Source organism: Vigna radiata, chromosome 3, assembly GCF_000741045.1.
Source record: "Vigna radiata var. radiata cultivar VC1973A chromosome 3, Vradiata_ver6, whole genome shotgun sequence".
Classification (NCBI taxonomy): domain Eukaryota; kingdom Viridiplantae; phylum Streptophyta; class Magnoliopsida; order Fabales; family Fabaceae; genus Vigna; species Vigna radiata.
The window spans coordinates 9,235,862-9,250,691 of record NC_028353.1 but is presented as its reverse complement, the minus strand read 5'-3'; the positions used below and the strand labels follow the sequence as shown (position 1 = coordinate 9,250,691).

At 34.1% G+C, this 14,830-nt stretch overlaps 2 protein-coding genes across 7 annotated transcripts; both read right to left on the bottom strand.

Moving 5' to 3' along the window:
• Positions 1-1,218: 1,218 nt before the first annotated feature.
• LOC106757640 (U-box domain-containing protein 21) lies at positions 1,219-2,932 on the bottom strand. Its single transcript, XM_014640360.2, has one exon. It carries the CDS (start codon positions 2,687-2,689, stop codon positions 1,349-1,351), a length of 1,341 nt encoding a protein of 446 aa, XP_014495846.1. The 5' UTR covers positions 2,690-2,932; the 3' UTR covers positions 1,219-1,348.
• A 4,131-nt stretch (positions 2,933-7,063) lies between these two features.
• Positions 7,064-10,100, bottom strand: LOC106756768 (zinc finger protein 4). 6 transcript variants are annotated; one of them, XM_022779381.1, is made up of 4 exons: positions 9,835-10,100; positions 8,667-8,813; positions 8,411-8,556; positions 7,064-8,202 (listed from the first exon to the last, which is right to left on the bottom strand). In XM_022779381.1, the coding sequence occupies exon 4, from the start codon at positions 8,111-8,113 to the stop codon at positions 7,328-7,330; it is 786 nt and encodes a 261-aa protein (XP_022635102.1). In that variant the 5' UTR covers positions 8,114-8,202; positions 8,411-8,556; positions 8,667-8,813; positions 9,835-10,100; the 3' UTR covers positions 7,064-7,327. The 6 variants fall into 6 exon arrangements, with proteins under 6 accessions (XP_022635102.1, XP_022635100.1, XP_022635101.1 ...); XM_022779379.1 differs by lacking the exon at positions 9,835-10,100 and having other exon boundaries at positions 8,667-9,076; XM_022779380.1 differs by lacking the exon at positions 9,835-10,100 and having other exon boundaries at positions 8,411-8,552; positions 8,667-9,076.
• Positions 10,101-14,830: the final 4,730 nt, after the last annotated feature.

Below are 14,830 nucleotides of genomic sequence, written 5' to 3'. Positions count from 1 at the left end.
AAGGACATCAACAGGAGGATTGAGGTGTTGACTAAGAATGCTCAGAGTCAAACCCAAGTTGCAGCACCAGCTGTTACTGATGTTGCTGCCAAGATTGAAGACAAGGGACAGGGGAGTCACAGTGGCCAGGGATTTGATATCAACATGGATCTCATGCAGAAGCAGAACTGGTTTATGAACTTGATGAATAATGGTGGTGGTGGGAATGAGACTATGCCTTTTGGAGATGTTAATCACCAAAATGGCTTTTGGCCAAACCCATTTTTCCATTGAAAGATGTCACGTGCTTGGTTTGATGTTTAGTTATCGTTGCCATTCACTTTTTGTGTCTGCGTATGAGAATAAGTGACCAAGGAATCATGGGAAAAAAGAGTTGTTAAATAGAATAAATACCCTTCTGGTGTGGCTGTTTATTTGAAGATTTGGTATTCACTAAAATAACTATTTAGAAAAGGAAGCATGTTTACCTTCCGAAAAAAGTTGTAAATTACTTTACCCCATAAATTAATTTATAGTTTCTTATCATGTTCTTGAAAAAATGTCATTACCTTTCATAATACTATGAACAGGTGTTACTTATTTAGCAGAATCTAAAATTGAAACACAGAAAGAAAAAAAGTACTTTATGTTTTTTAAAGATGTAGTTATAAACAAGTGTTGGTTGTTTGAGATATCATGCCATTAATTACTGCACATAATTAGTGTACCTTGAGATGCCAACTTTATTAGAATATTTTAATTTCACAGTGCGATTGTAAGCATGTCACCTTTATTTTTAAAAAAAGATCTGTTGCATCATGACTAGGATTGTCACCACACCATCATTGCTTCCACTCTTGATCATCACCACCAGCTCCATTGTAGTAAAAATCATGTCCCAAGTCAAGTTACTTTTGGCCTCAAAGTATGACAAGTTTGAAGAGTGAAGTGCTTTTCAGTTTTACCCTAAATAACATGTTTTAGCATAAAGAAGCTTGAATTGGCTTTAGCAGTGTCATTGAATGGTGTTATTTTTCTCATCACTGCATCTTTTTGTACATTTGAGTATTATTTTTTTCAAATGCTTGTTGGTTTTATGGAACTTGCTTCAGAATCAATCGGCAAAAAATTCAATACATCATATGAAACACAAGACACAAAGATGTTTCTCTGTAGTTGCCAGAACAATGATTATTGTATTGTAACTAACTACATGGAATCAATTTTCCAAAGAAAGAATTGAAAGAATCAATAGAATGTTTGTTCGTGTGTGTATCTTTTTACATCAAAGAATTGTATGTTTCAATAACATGACCAATGGTAAAAAAGAAAAAAAAAACTAACGAATCTAATTCCCATTCTTCGTTAATCAGAATGACTTCTTAAGATACTTGAAATCCGATGATGAGTCTGTGCACGTCGCTTTGTTCCTATAACCGTTCAACAGTTTTAACAACTCTGTAGCATTCTCCTTTGTGGTATCATCACAACCAACCTGTAGTAAAACCAAGAGCTTTTGAAAAGTCCCTAGTTGAACTGCCTCAATCAGAGCTCCCTCCTCCTTCTTGTCAAAATTCTTCTTAAGAATAGAGACAACAAAACTTGAAGCCAATGGTGACACCCTGAAAAGCTTCTTAACGACAAGAGGCAGAGTAAGAGCATTGTTCTTAACAACCTCCTTCCCCTTCTGGATATCACAAACGCAATCCAAAATCCCAAGTGCCTTCTCGCACACCCCTTTATCTCCATCAACAATAGCCTCTAGCAAAAGTGAAACCAAATCCAACTCCACAAATCTTTGAGTAATTTCCCCTTTATTCTCAGCTGATGACACCAAGTTAAAAATTGTTGCCAAACAAGCCTTGGTGGAAGCACTTCCAGTAGGCTCCCTAATCATTTTAACCAAAGCTTCAGCCACTTTTCCAACTCTGGCCAATTCTTGAACATACACTTGCCTGAGCAACAAAGCAGCACTTTGCCTAGATGCAAGGTCTTTCCCCTCTAGAAACCAAACCAGGCAATTCAATGAAGCTTTTGAACTCAATTTAGACACACCCTCTTCCCCAAGTGGGATCATCCATGTCAGCACCTCCAAAATCTCCTCCAAAACAACCACATGCGTGTGAAAAGAGTCACCGCTTGAGAAACAATCGAAGGCATGTCCAAGAACTGCATCGGCACCATTGCCAGCATCAGTTCTAGCACGATTCCCAATTATGCACTTCCTGTTCCTCTCGTCTCTCCCCCAATCCTTAATCTTCCCAACCAACTCTTGGCACTTTTTATCATCCCCGCGCCGACAAGCCGACAAGATCCTCGTACATGTCTGAGAAACCTCGTAGCTGGAGAGAGGAATCCGAGGAGTGGGGATCCTCTCAATCCCATAAGAGCTGTTTTCAACGCACCAATCCTGAATCATCCTACGAATGGCATGGTTGGGGATGTTGTCAAAGTTTGTGAGCACCTGGTTGGTGACGGGGCAGGTCTTGTTCCCTCCCTCGATCCACTTCTCAATGCTCACCCTGTCGTAGGTGATGCCGGTTGATAAAGTCACAGGGTCCGTCATCAGCTCCAAACTCACCGGACACCGGAAGTGGTTGGGGATCACAACCTCCACCTCCAACTCACCACCACGGCTACCACCTTGAATCTGTCCCTTCTCCTTCTTGGCACGACGGAAAACATTTCTTCTAGTCCAAGACAATACCATTTTGTTGATTATGATCTTTGTTTCTTTTGGTTTGGTTTGAATGAGAATATCCTATGAGAAAAGGAAGTTTGTGTGATTGCTATATATATATATACTTGGAGGAGGGTGTGAGATAAGGAAGGGTCATAAAGGTGGTAGACGGGTCAAAGGTAGCTAGGTGAGATGAATGGTTCAACCAGGAAAGTTTCAAATCAATTGAACTGAAATAATAATGTATTCCATATAGATGGTGTGAAAGAGCTTTTCAACGTTGACCATTGAATGTGTGATGGCGTGTGAGGGTAAGATCGACGGAGAAGTATGATTTGTAGAATAGTGATGCTACCAAACGCTCTTAAATCACTTAACAAAGTAGTAGTTGTATGATACCGTAGTAGCTGAAGTAGATTACATCCTACAGAGAGAATTTTTTTGGTGTAGCTCTGCGCGTTGTGCTAACGTTGTAGCGTGTACGCGTGACCCTCTTTGTAATCGCGTTATATTAGCCGTGTATGCGTAGCAAGTTTATTTTTAGGATAATAATAATTCCACAATCTGTTATTACGTTGGTAAAAAATTATTCCACTATAAATAATAATAATCATAAACATTATTGTGGAATAATTTTTAATCAATCATATATTGACATGTAATCAATATTTAAATATTATCAAAAAAATATTGTTTAAATATCATTATCTTTATTTTTAATACATTAACTAGACATCTTCAAAATCAACGTAATTAAGTTATTTGTATAGATATTTTATCTCCAAAAAATATATATTATTCTAGAAATATTATTTTATTATAAGGGTAAAATTTGTATTTTAATTGAATTTCAAAATAAACATAAGATGGAAGCTGTTAATTAATTTCGTAAAATAGAAAAAACTCATAAAGATACAAACAAAAACTTGCATGTTATTATATCAATAGGAATGATACAAGGATGTCAAAACCTTTAAAAACATAAAATCCTAATATGTTGAGAACATAAACTTAAAATAATAAAAATATTGTGACATTATTGATATAAATTATTGAATCGAACAATTATTACTAAGTTAAATATTAGTCACAGTAAAATTTTCTTTCACTTAGCAATATAACATGTCCAATATCACGATTTTATTTTAGAAAAATGATATTTTAACATCAATTTTTGACACTATTTTAATACTGTACACGTGTCAAAATGTGGTTGGAGAATTTCAAATTAAAAATAGTCGAGTTAAGGATATATTTAGAAGAGAAAAACCAAAGTTTTCTTTTTAATTTGAAATCGTCCAACCACATTTTGACACGTGTACATTATCAAAATTGTGTCAAAAAATTGATATTAAAATATCATTTTCCTTTATTTCAACTTGATCTATCTAAATTTTGTCAAAGAATTGATACAACCTACAATATAAATGTCCATTCTAACATTCAAATAATAGAAAATATTAAACATTGAGATAGAAACACTTATCAGGATGACCAAATTATTCTTATAACAAAATATATTTTTTCGTTAAAGAAAACATCTTTATCAGGAGCATATAGTAAAAAGAAAACACGATGATAATGTAACTGAGTTTTCGACAATAGTAATAAATGAACGAACAATGCAGAAGTAAATAAAATATTCATCTATTAGATAAAAATTAAGTAAAATATAATGATAAGATATTATTGCAATTATTAAATTTATCAAGTACGAGTGTAGTGTGGTGGTAAAACTCATTCATAATTTTAAAACTCAAATTTATAGTTTTACAAAAGATTTAAAAATACCTGACCGAAACAAAAGAATTTAAAGTTTTAGTTATTCACAACATTACAGTCTTTCTGTACAAATAAATTATATAAGAAACTCATTTATTTATAGATTGTTTAGGTCAAATGATTTTATATTTTTTTTAACTATTTCACAATTTCTAATAGATTTTTTTTTTGTTTTTTCAAATTATTGAATTCATCAATAATTAAATCAAAAATAAAATTTTTTATATTTATTTTTTAATACGAATAATCATATTGCATTCAAGAAATTTATCTCTCATTTTATATTGCAATCTTGTTTTGATAAATCATTATAGGTAAAAATAATTCTTTCTCTTCAAATAAAATGTACATTATATTCTTGTCAAATATTGTTATAATTTAAATGTGAATTCTTCAAATTTATATGATTAGGAGCATCCAATAGTGAAATTGAAATTAAACTAATTTTTCTTGAATTAATGGCATTGAAAACTTAGTAATAAAGTTATTAATTAATATCAAGTAAGTAATAAAATTATTAATTAATAGCAGGTAAAGTAAATAAGTCAAAAGAATCATGGTAAATGCTATCTTCGTATTTTTAAATAATTGTTTGAATTTTATTTCTAAACAAATAATTTTTTGTATACTCATATTTTAAAATAGTAAAAATATATTATTATGTAGAAAAATCTGGAGAGTGACTATTAATCAAGTTCCACTAGTTGGTTCTGGACTTAGTTTTACACCATTAAATAAAAAAACTATATTGAAATGTATATTTTTAAACTTGTGTTTATTTGAGATATTAACTATTTGAGATATTAAGTATGAAATGAAGGATTTTTAATAAAGTGGATAGAATGATTTTTGAACAAAGAAATCAAACTTAAAAGAGAAATTAGGCTACTATCAAAGAAGAATAAGTTAAACACATTCAAGGATATTTATTTAGTTTTGAAGGGTACCTCACCGATTAGCGTTGTACAATTTCCTGAGTTTGACTTTCTTATTTACTAATTATTCTTCAACTTTATAAAAAAAAAAATCATTTCATATGCAACACATTAAATAAGGTAAAAAATGTTTATTTTATTTTAGTTTTTCTTAATTAGTCAAAGACTTTTTGACGTCAGTAGCTTTCAAAGTAAATTAACAGGTTTGTATCAAACCTGTTTAAGTGTCCCACGTAAATTTACACGAATACTATCTTATCTGACATAAATTTAGGTCATATTTTTTCATGTAATGTAAATTTGTGTACCTTACAATAACATGAGACATATTTTCTAACATAAAGAGTCCAAAATAAGTGATGTAAATTGCAGAACCTGAAATGTTCTGTTCTGTTCTGAAAGGCATACGAAGGCAGCTGTAGTATGTTAAAATTTCTCAATTCAGTTACTTCACATTTCTCAGAAGTACTATAAGTATTTGCACTGATTTGAAGTTTGGAATTGTTGCTTTGTAGGCTGTTAGTTGGAATAAGGAAAACGGATCCTATTCAAAAACTTGATTGTTCCAAGTCAAACTAAGAAAAAGTCATTTAGGGTATGCAAGCTTTCTACTTAAATATTACAATTTCTTAAAAAAAATTATTTTTATTTTTTAGTCTTGGGGAAATGTCAAACATAATTCAACACACAAAAATAAAGAAGAATTATATAAGTGAATAGAGAAATTAAAATGACATAAAACTAAAATGATAAAATCTGAATGTAAAAGACTTTGATGACTATCTATCACAAAAATAGTAATCAAGAATAACTGTGCTAAACGTAAAACCATGATAATAGCAAAATAATGTAAGTGTGATGGCAACGAATAAGAATCAGAACAGAATAATATCACAGATAGTAGAAATTAAGATGACAGCAAAACTGCAAAAGAAAGTTATTGGAGTAATAAAACTACTTTCTGGTTTATTTAATTAGAGTCAACAGATGAACATGTTGAATGTTACTCAAACATGTACGTACTATATTAACGAAATTAAAGATTAAATTCTCTAAATGATGATAGCAGCATCTGTTTGACTGATATATAAGCATTGTTCAGGGAACTGTACATAAATGTAAAGAAACTAAGGACCTGAAATATTTGCTAATAAAATAAGATGATTGTATAACTTATGACCAACTCTTTTGAGAAGTGCTGTTATACATTCGTGACCATGTTTGGCATGATTCACGTAAGTCTTAAGACTATGATCCAACTCTTTTACTATCACAACGAGATTGAAAGTATTATGTGAACCGTCTTTGATTCTTTGTTCTGGTTCTTGTGTGTTATCTGTTACCTATATATATATATATATATATATATATATATATATATATATATATATATATATATAAATAGCTTGAAAAATAGTGGAATTTTTATTTTTCAATAGTCCTGAGTGCTGAAGATCTCACGTTATTTGGAGATGTAACTAAAATAGCGTAAACAGGTGAATGTAAAAGTTTGATTTAAAGTTGACTTTATTTCAGTTTTTGGGGATGTGTTGCACATCTCTAGGAATATTTAATTAGAAGGTATAAATTTGTAAGTCTCAATTGTTTTTCTTATGATTAAAGAAGCAAAATAGTTCAATATTCAACATGGAAAATGACACAGAAAAACAGAATGGAAGTTCAGTAATTTACAGTAGAAAATAAACCTGATTTATTTGGCAAACACAGAATCTGGAAACTTTTCCTCTCAAAGTAATTGTACAGTAACAGATACAGAGAAAAACACCAAACCAAAGACTTGTAAGAGGAAAACCTGAGAACAAAATCACATGAGATCAGCAGGTTTAATAAAGAAAGTGATCAATCTGGCACCATTGCCTTCATGCATGTCCTACTGTACAGAAATATGATAAATAAACACCAGAAGCCAGAAATTTGTCAAATAATCCCTTCAAAGTTTCAATGTCAACTCAGGTGCTGAGTTCTCTATGTCAACCGGTGGATGATTCACCCCATTAAAACTCAAATTAGAGGTTCCACTCAGTGTGAAATTCTGATGAGTATGGCCTCCATTAGAGGGAACCTGATGGTAACTACCTTGCCACAAGAGTTCTGCCTCATCCTCCTCCAAGAATATTGGAAAACCAACATATCCTTGCTCAAATCTTGCACTGCTTTTCGTCTCAGGAGGTCTCATTGTTGGTGAAAAGCCGTGGTGCAGTGAAGAATGTGCCTTTATCCCTAAGGACCTGAAAGAACCATGAAGAGGGAGAGATGCAAGACTGACATACCTCTCAGAGAAAAACCCCATGCGCAAGGCTCTCTTTGCTAATGTTCTTTCTCTCTTGTGTGCATTTTGGTGGCCTCCAAGAGCCTGAGAGCTCAAAAACTTGCGGTTACAGTAATTGCAAGAGAAGACTCGTGGCATGGTTTGAGAGGGAGTACTCTGAGAGGGAGGATCGTTGTTGCTCTCGCTAGTAGTGCTTGAGAATGAGAGTCCTGTTGAATCTGTAACCACCAAGTCATTGTTGTTGAAATTGAGAGTTAAGTCAAGGGAGATAGCATCTGAATGGAGATGAAATTCTATTGGTTTTGTGACATGGGGAGAGTTGATGAGGTTGTCACTGCAAGGACCTGCACAGGTTTCTTGAATAGATATGTTGGAAGCAACCTGGCTGCTAACTTCAGATTCATATTCTGCTGAGGCCACCACTTCAAGATCAAAGTCTTGTTTCATGATTTAGCTATGCTAAGTTCCAAACTAATTCACCAAACCAGTGAGACAATCCACCGTGACAATAAGACCCATTTAAGAATTGATTGGTCCTGCAGTGAAAATGCAACAGTCAGTAAGCATCATCAAAAGAAATTCTGAATTGTTTAGTCAGTTTGACAACAAGCATATAAAACTGCTCATCCTCCCCAAGAGGCTCCGTGTATGTTGGTTTTTGATCCTCCGGAAGATCATTAGTCATCCAGTATAGGGATAGAAACAAACATCCTATGCTTTATTTTTCCTTTGTGGAAAACGTACACTTAGTGGTGGCAGCCTGGCACATATACACATTTTCATTGACATGGAAATGATGGCATGTTTTGTGATTCAAGTGCCTTGATAAGTCTACTTTCTGCTAAAAAAGCATTTGTACTGGCACTTCGTTTTGCGTTATGTTGGCCTACCTAAATGGTAAAAGAAGCAGCCACTCACATCATACATCAACACATGATTCGACATTTTTGGTATATTGGTTAAACCCAGAAATGTACAATAAAAGCCACTGGTACCTCACCTGCTTTCTAACTAATGGGACTCATCAATGATACAACCGCATAATGATAAAAATCTACGAAACCAGATTCTTTTTCCCTTTTTTCTTTTTGTAGTCTCCCTCAGTTTTCCCCCCATTGTAATTGAATTTGTGATTTTAATGGTAGATCTGAAATCAAATGCAATGGTCAGATATTTTTCTTTGATTGCTTTTTAAAACAAAAATCATTTCTAAGTACTTGAGCCAGAGACCAAACATTGGCTAGCACAACATGAACCGATTACACCCTTCCTAAGCATGGCTTCTGGATCTTATCTTACGTTTGTTGAGAAGGACTATAGCTAGCCTATTATGCTGCTTGTGGCTCTTCTAAGAAAGAAAAAGTTAATAAAACAAGAATCCTAAATGTATGATTGAAATTTGAAGTTGAACTAGATACCTATAAACCAATTCATTTTTGGAAATTCCACTGAACTCTTCACGCAAGGAACTGTTCCTGATTGAATCTTACCTGCATATGCTTGTTATCTGGCCCACTATTTTGTAAGTATGTGAAAATCTGGAATGAGGTAGCTACGAGACATGTCATGAATTATAAGTTGACCGATAAATAGTGAGTTTATATTCACCTTGGACCGAGCACTATCATGGATCTATGAAATCAAATTCCTATTACTTAATTAGTATCAACCTACTCAGTTATGATCTGATATCAATCTGGAGTTTTTATTAAAGATTTTCCATGTACAGATTTTCAAGAACCAAATCACTGAGGAGCAACATTGAGACAGTAAAAGATAGGGCGAGTGAGTAGCTAACTTGTTATTGTTAGCACACGGGACAAAGAGAAACCAAGATATAAAATATTGAGGAATAACAACTTGTGCATATCCCATGTGAAAGTTGAAAGCAGATACTTGTTTCATTTTCTTCAATTTCAATTCTTGGAGTTGCAAAAGTATAGAGAGGAAAGTGAGTTGAGAATTTGGTGATGGGGTAAACAAGGCAAAAGTAGAGCACAAAGGGTTGATGAAACGTTGGAAGGTAGGATCCAGAAAACATGTGATCTTTGCAGTGATTCAAAGTTGTTGAGAAACGAAGAAAGAGAGTAAAGAGAAGCAGAAAAGCAAAGCAAGAAGAGAAGTAGCAGTTGAGTACAGGGGATGACAGTGGAAGAGTATCACATAACCTCTCTCAAGTAAGTTTGAAGATGAAGTGAAAGTAGCTTGCTTCCGAGATCACCAATAAAAACTGCTTTGAAAGTGAAGACATTTATGTTGTATCTCCCTTGTTGCTTCTCTAGGTGTGGTTGATTATGAGAAGACAAAACAAGTTCATGTGGTTTTCATGTTCCTTAAACACTAATAATGGGAGGCAGAGTGAGAGCTAAGAGGTTTGATTGGTCTAACATTAAAAAACAATGTAAGTGAAAAGGAATAAAAATTAAAAAAATAAAAAGAAAAAAGAGTAAATAGAGACAGTGAGACTGTGGGAGTTTAATTATGGGAAAACAAAGGTAAGATGGGACTGGTAAATCAGAACAAAAGGTAAGATTGTAATAAATATATTTAATGTTGAATTAAATGTAAATAAGGTTGGAAATCTGGTATGGATTTATATTATTAAGTAGGTAAAAAGGAAAATTATTATTTGTAAGATTGTAATAAATATATTTAATTGAAGGATGTGATTTGTACAGAAGTTTTGAATATTTGAGGCAATATGTTATGGTTTTAAAGGGAAAGGAAAGAAAAGAAAAGGTGACGTATGTAAAAAGGGTGAAAGCAAGAAGCAGGTTGATTGAACATAGTACGGGAAAGAAGTGAGAAGAAGGTAAGCGTGTGTAGTGATTGTTCCCACGAAAGATTCTCTTGTCTGTGTGTTTTGTTTCTCTCTCTTGCCCACTCCAAAAGTGGTTCGGATAAGTCCATAATGCATGGGGTCGCGGCTGCTTTCTTTCATAGTTTCATATATCACATCCAGTTTAGACTATGTTCTGCCTCTATCATTATTTCCTTTTCCTCTTCTTTTTTGTATCAGTAATATAAAGTCTGGAGTATGAATTTTTAGTCAATTCATTTAACCATACTTTCATTATTCCAATTAATTAATGAAGACAGTATAATTAAAAAAAATAAACAACAAAAATAATTTATTATTATTACTATTATAGATTTTTTAAATATGACTAAGTCAATAATAATTAGATGCTAAGACCGCTTTAATTAATTTATACCCTTCAAAAATTTAATTAAATTAATTTAAAACCATAATTTATTTTATTATTTTAAAATTACTTTTGCATACTTAAATCTGAAATAGTTTAAATTTGCCTTAATCAAAAGAGAAATTATTCCACACAAAAAATTATAAATCATCATACGATGACCCTCGATTTATCACCACATCATTTGTTGGATTATTGTAAGGGAAAATGTTGGAAAAGTTTAATACCAATGAGTCATTACACAAAAAAATTAAAATCCAAAATTTTAAGACAGACACGTGAGTGTTTTCTTTATCTATTATAATAAGATATATTTTTGTGTTCTTTTTTTCAATTTTATATAAATATTTAGACCACCAAAGTTGACCCGTACTTTTATTGCCAGTAAAATAAAATTAATTAATGGTTTTTAAATCAAAATTTCTATTGATTTTTGCACTCAAATAACTCCTACTAAATAATGAATTAAGGCTAAACACATGTTAAAAACGATTAGTGGTTTTTTAATCATATCACGCTAATCCAGAAAAATATTTCTAAAAACTCCGACATGAAACTAGGCATAACATTGTACCCACGTGCGTCTGATCTTAGTCCAATCGAAATTAGATCTCACGTTAAAGTATAATCAATAATACCTTCTTTTCTCGATAATCCAAGAGAATTATAAGACATTGTCAAAAGCTGATATTATTTTGCTTCAAGAACAAACTCATAATGCATGTGCTCAAACCCAACATGTTATTAGTTTTGTTCTTTTCAACCCTGGTTTAAATATTTTAAAAAAATTAAAGCAAATAAATTATTTTATAATAATTATTTATTTTTTTACAATAATAAGTAATAGTCTTTTTTCATGTTCACCCTGTGTAAATTAACTAGAAGTTAAAATTAAGAATATAATATTAATATCTTAAATTTTAAAAAGAACAAATAAATAACAATTTTCTTCAAAAAAATATAAATCCAACATTTGCTTAATGCTTGTTTCTAAGAATCGCATTAATTTCCAGAGTCATATTGAAAAATATTATACCCAGATGCTATTCCTAAGTACACCTTATTGCTTTTAGGAATATTTTTAAAATTTTAGAATAATTGAAATATATAAAATAAAAATGGAAGTGGAAAGTGATTAAAAAATAAAATACCTAAAACAGAAAAAGAAAAAAAAATGGTAATTAAAAGAAGAAAGTAGAGAAAGATAAGAATAACATGTGTTGTGATTTATGGAGTCACAGAGATGGCACGTGAGAAAGTGAGAGTTCACCTTTTGGTCATACCAAATACAGACATGTCCATGTTTCCGCCGCTTACACCCACCACTGCCAACTTCGTTCCCAGTTCCTACCACCCACCATTATTCTGCACTGCACACTATTTTATATTAACTCCCTCTTTTCATAATTGCAGTTCCTATCACTATTATTATATTCTCCCATTCTTCCTTCCTTTAAATTTCTTTACTGTAAACATTTAGTTAGTGCTGATTAGTAATAGTCCACCAGAGACTAGGCTTACTCATAATTCATAGCCACTACCCATGTTTTTTTTTTTATATACATATACCCATGATTCCTTTCGGAGATTGAAAGATAAACAGGCTTGCAGACACTGTTATTGGTTTCTGTTAACAACATTAATTTATAAAAATATATATGATGGATGATTTTGGATGCTGCATGACACTGTCACCAAATTAAACATCAGCATCAAAACTCACGACATTCTTCCAATCCAAAGTCAAGTTATTATATATGTTGCGTTCATGTTGATGTCTTAAAGTTGTTTATTTCTATTTTTAATCTTTTGCTTTTATCTTTTGTCAAATCACATGAGCATGCATTGTGTACGGTAGTATATCTTTGAAGGTCGGACACATCACTTTAACGGCCGATTACACTGAATGGTCTAGCTTACCAATTAACTGGACCGAATTATCAAACTGGTCCAACTTTATTGGGCTCGAGGTCCAACTTTATTGGACTCGAGACCCATCATGTCACATGTAACATCCCATAATATGTGTATAATTCATACCAAATGGAATGCAACGTATTATAATAATGGAAAGCAGTTAGGAGTAGAAGATAACTGTATAGGTATAAATTACAGTCATCCAAAATAGAGGGAAAATTAAAACGACAAGTAACTCAAGTACAAAGGTCCAAGGTTTTGCAAAATATGATAAGCTAAAAAGAAATAAACAACATGATTGCCTAAGCACTAGGTGCTGGATCTTCCTCAGCCTCCCACGCCTGCTCCAAGGGTACCGCATCACCTACTGCTCACATCCAAAGGATTGGATGATCATCGCAAGGGAGGAAGCAAACACACACAACATACAAGTGCAAGGGTGAGCTAGTTTTCAAACAAACATACAATTCATTGCAAGAAACGTTCATACACACTTAAACATATAAGTCATCATAAACATAAACATTGATTTCACAAAACTTACTAAAGCAAACATCATGTCATGTTAAGACTCCTAGACACGTCCGGACATAGAATGTATATAGAGCTGGGGCAGGTTGTGCACTTGTGATGGCCCTACTGCTCTGCAAAGCCATTGCCGAGGGGTTCCACCCGACCATACACAAGGCTGGTCCGTTACTGCAGTATAGGCCTATAGTGAAAGCGCCTACCCTAGGACCTCCCACTACTCTCACCACACGCGTCAATCATCTCTAAGTGAGAATGAAAGACCGTTAGAGTGTTAGGGATAACCCCCCATAGTGGAAGCCTCTTACATACATTCAATACACTAATTGATCCCACCGAGAGATCTTAATTTCGCAACCGAATCCAACCAATCCAATTACTTGATACTTTTCCGAGTCATATAAATCATACACACCTTAATTTGCCACAAACAATCAGATAAACCAACCAACCACAAGCTCTAAGCAATAAACCGAACACTAGTAGCAGTGACCGAACCATTGGGATTGAATTGGGTACCATTAACAGGCACCCTGGCCAGACCGAACGGTTACGGGATGGAACAATCCTTCCCTGGCCGAAAGTATATCTGACCGAACGGTCATGCGAAAGAACAACTTACCATAACCATATTTGACCGAACGGTCATGAGAAGGAATCACCTTCCCTGACTCAGAACCTACTAAACCGGACGGTTTGAGAAAGAAACCTCATTCTCTGACTAAGACCCACCAGACCGAACGGGTTAAGAAAGAAACCTCCTTCTCTAACCAAAACTCACCAGACCGAACGGTTGAGAAGGAAACTTCCCTCTCTAACGAAGATTCACCAGACCGAACGGTTGAGAAGGAAACCTCCTTCTCTAACCAAGACTCAGACCGAACGGTCAAGAGAAGAANNNANGACCTCACTCTGACCTGCAGTGCCAAACCGAACGGTCAAGAGAAGGGAGAACCTTCTCTGACCAGGGTTCCATGACCGGACGGTTTGAGAAGGAAACATCCTTCTCTCACCAAAGCTCCATGACCGAACGGTCAAGAGAAGGGGGATCCTTCTCTGACCAAGGAGACCAGACCGTACAGTCAAGAGAAGGGAAACCTTCTCTGACCGAAAGCACACCTAAGACAGAAATAGATCAGGACCGGACGGTTATGGGGTGAACAAAATCCTCCCATGGCAGAAAGCAAAGCTAACCGAACGGTCATGAGAAGGGAATACCCTCTCTGACCAAGGTAACCAGACCGAACGGTCTAGAGAAGGGAATACCCTCTCTGACCAAGGTAACCAGACCGAACGGTCAAGAGAAGGGAATACCCTCTCTGACCAAGGTAACCAGGCCGAACGGTCAAGAGAAGGGAATACCCTCTCTGACCAAGGTAACCAGGCCGAACGGTCAAGAGAAGGGGGAATCTTCTCTGACCAAGACCTCCAAACCGGACGATCAAGTGAAGGAGTCATCCTTCCCTGACCAGGCCTACCAAACCGAATGGTCAGGAGAAGGGAAAACCTTCTC

Coding starts and splice junctions, on each gene's coding strand:
- LOC106757640 (XM_014640360.2), bottom strand. CDS start 2,689: ATGGTATTGTCTTGGACTAGAAGAAATGTTTTCCGTCGTGCCAAGAAG.
- LOC106756768 (XM_022779381.1), bottom strand. CDS start 8,113: ATGAAACAAGACTTTGATCTTGAAGTGGTGGCCTCAGCAGAATATGAA.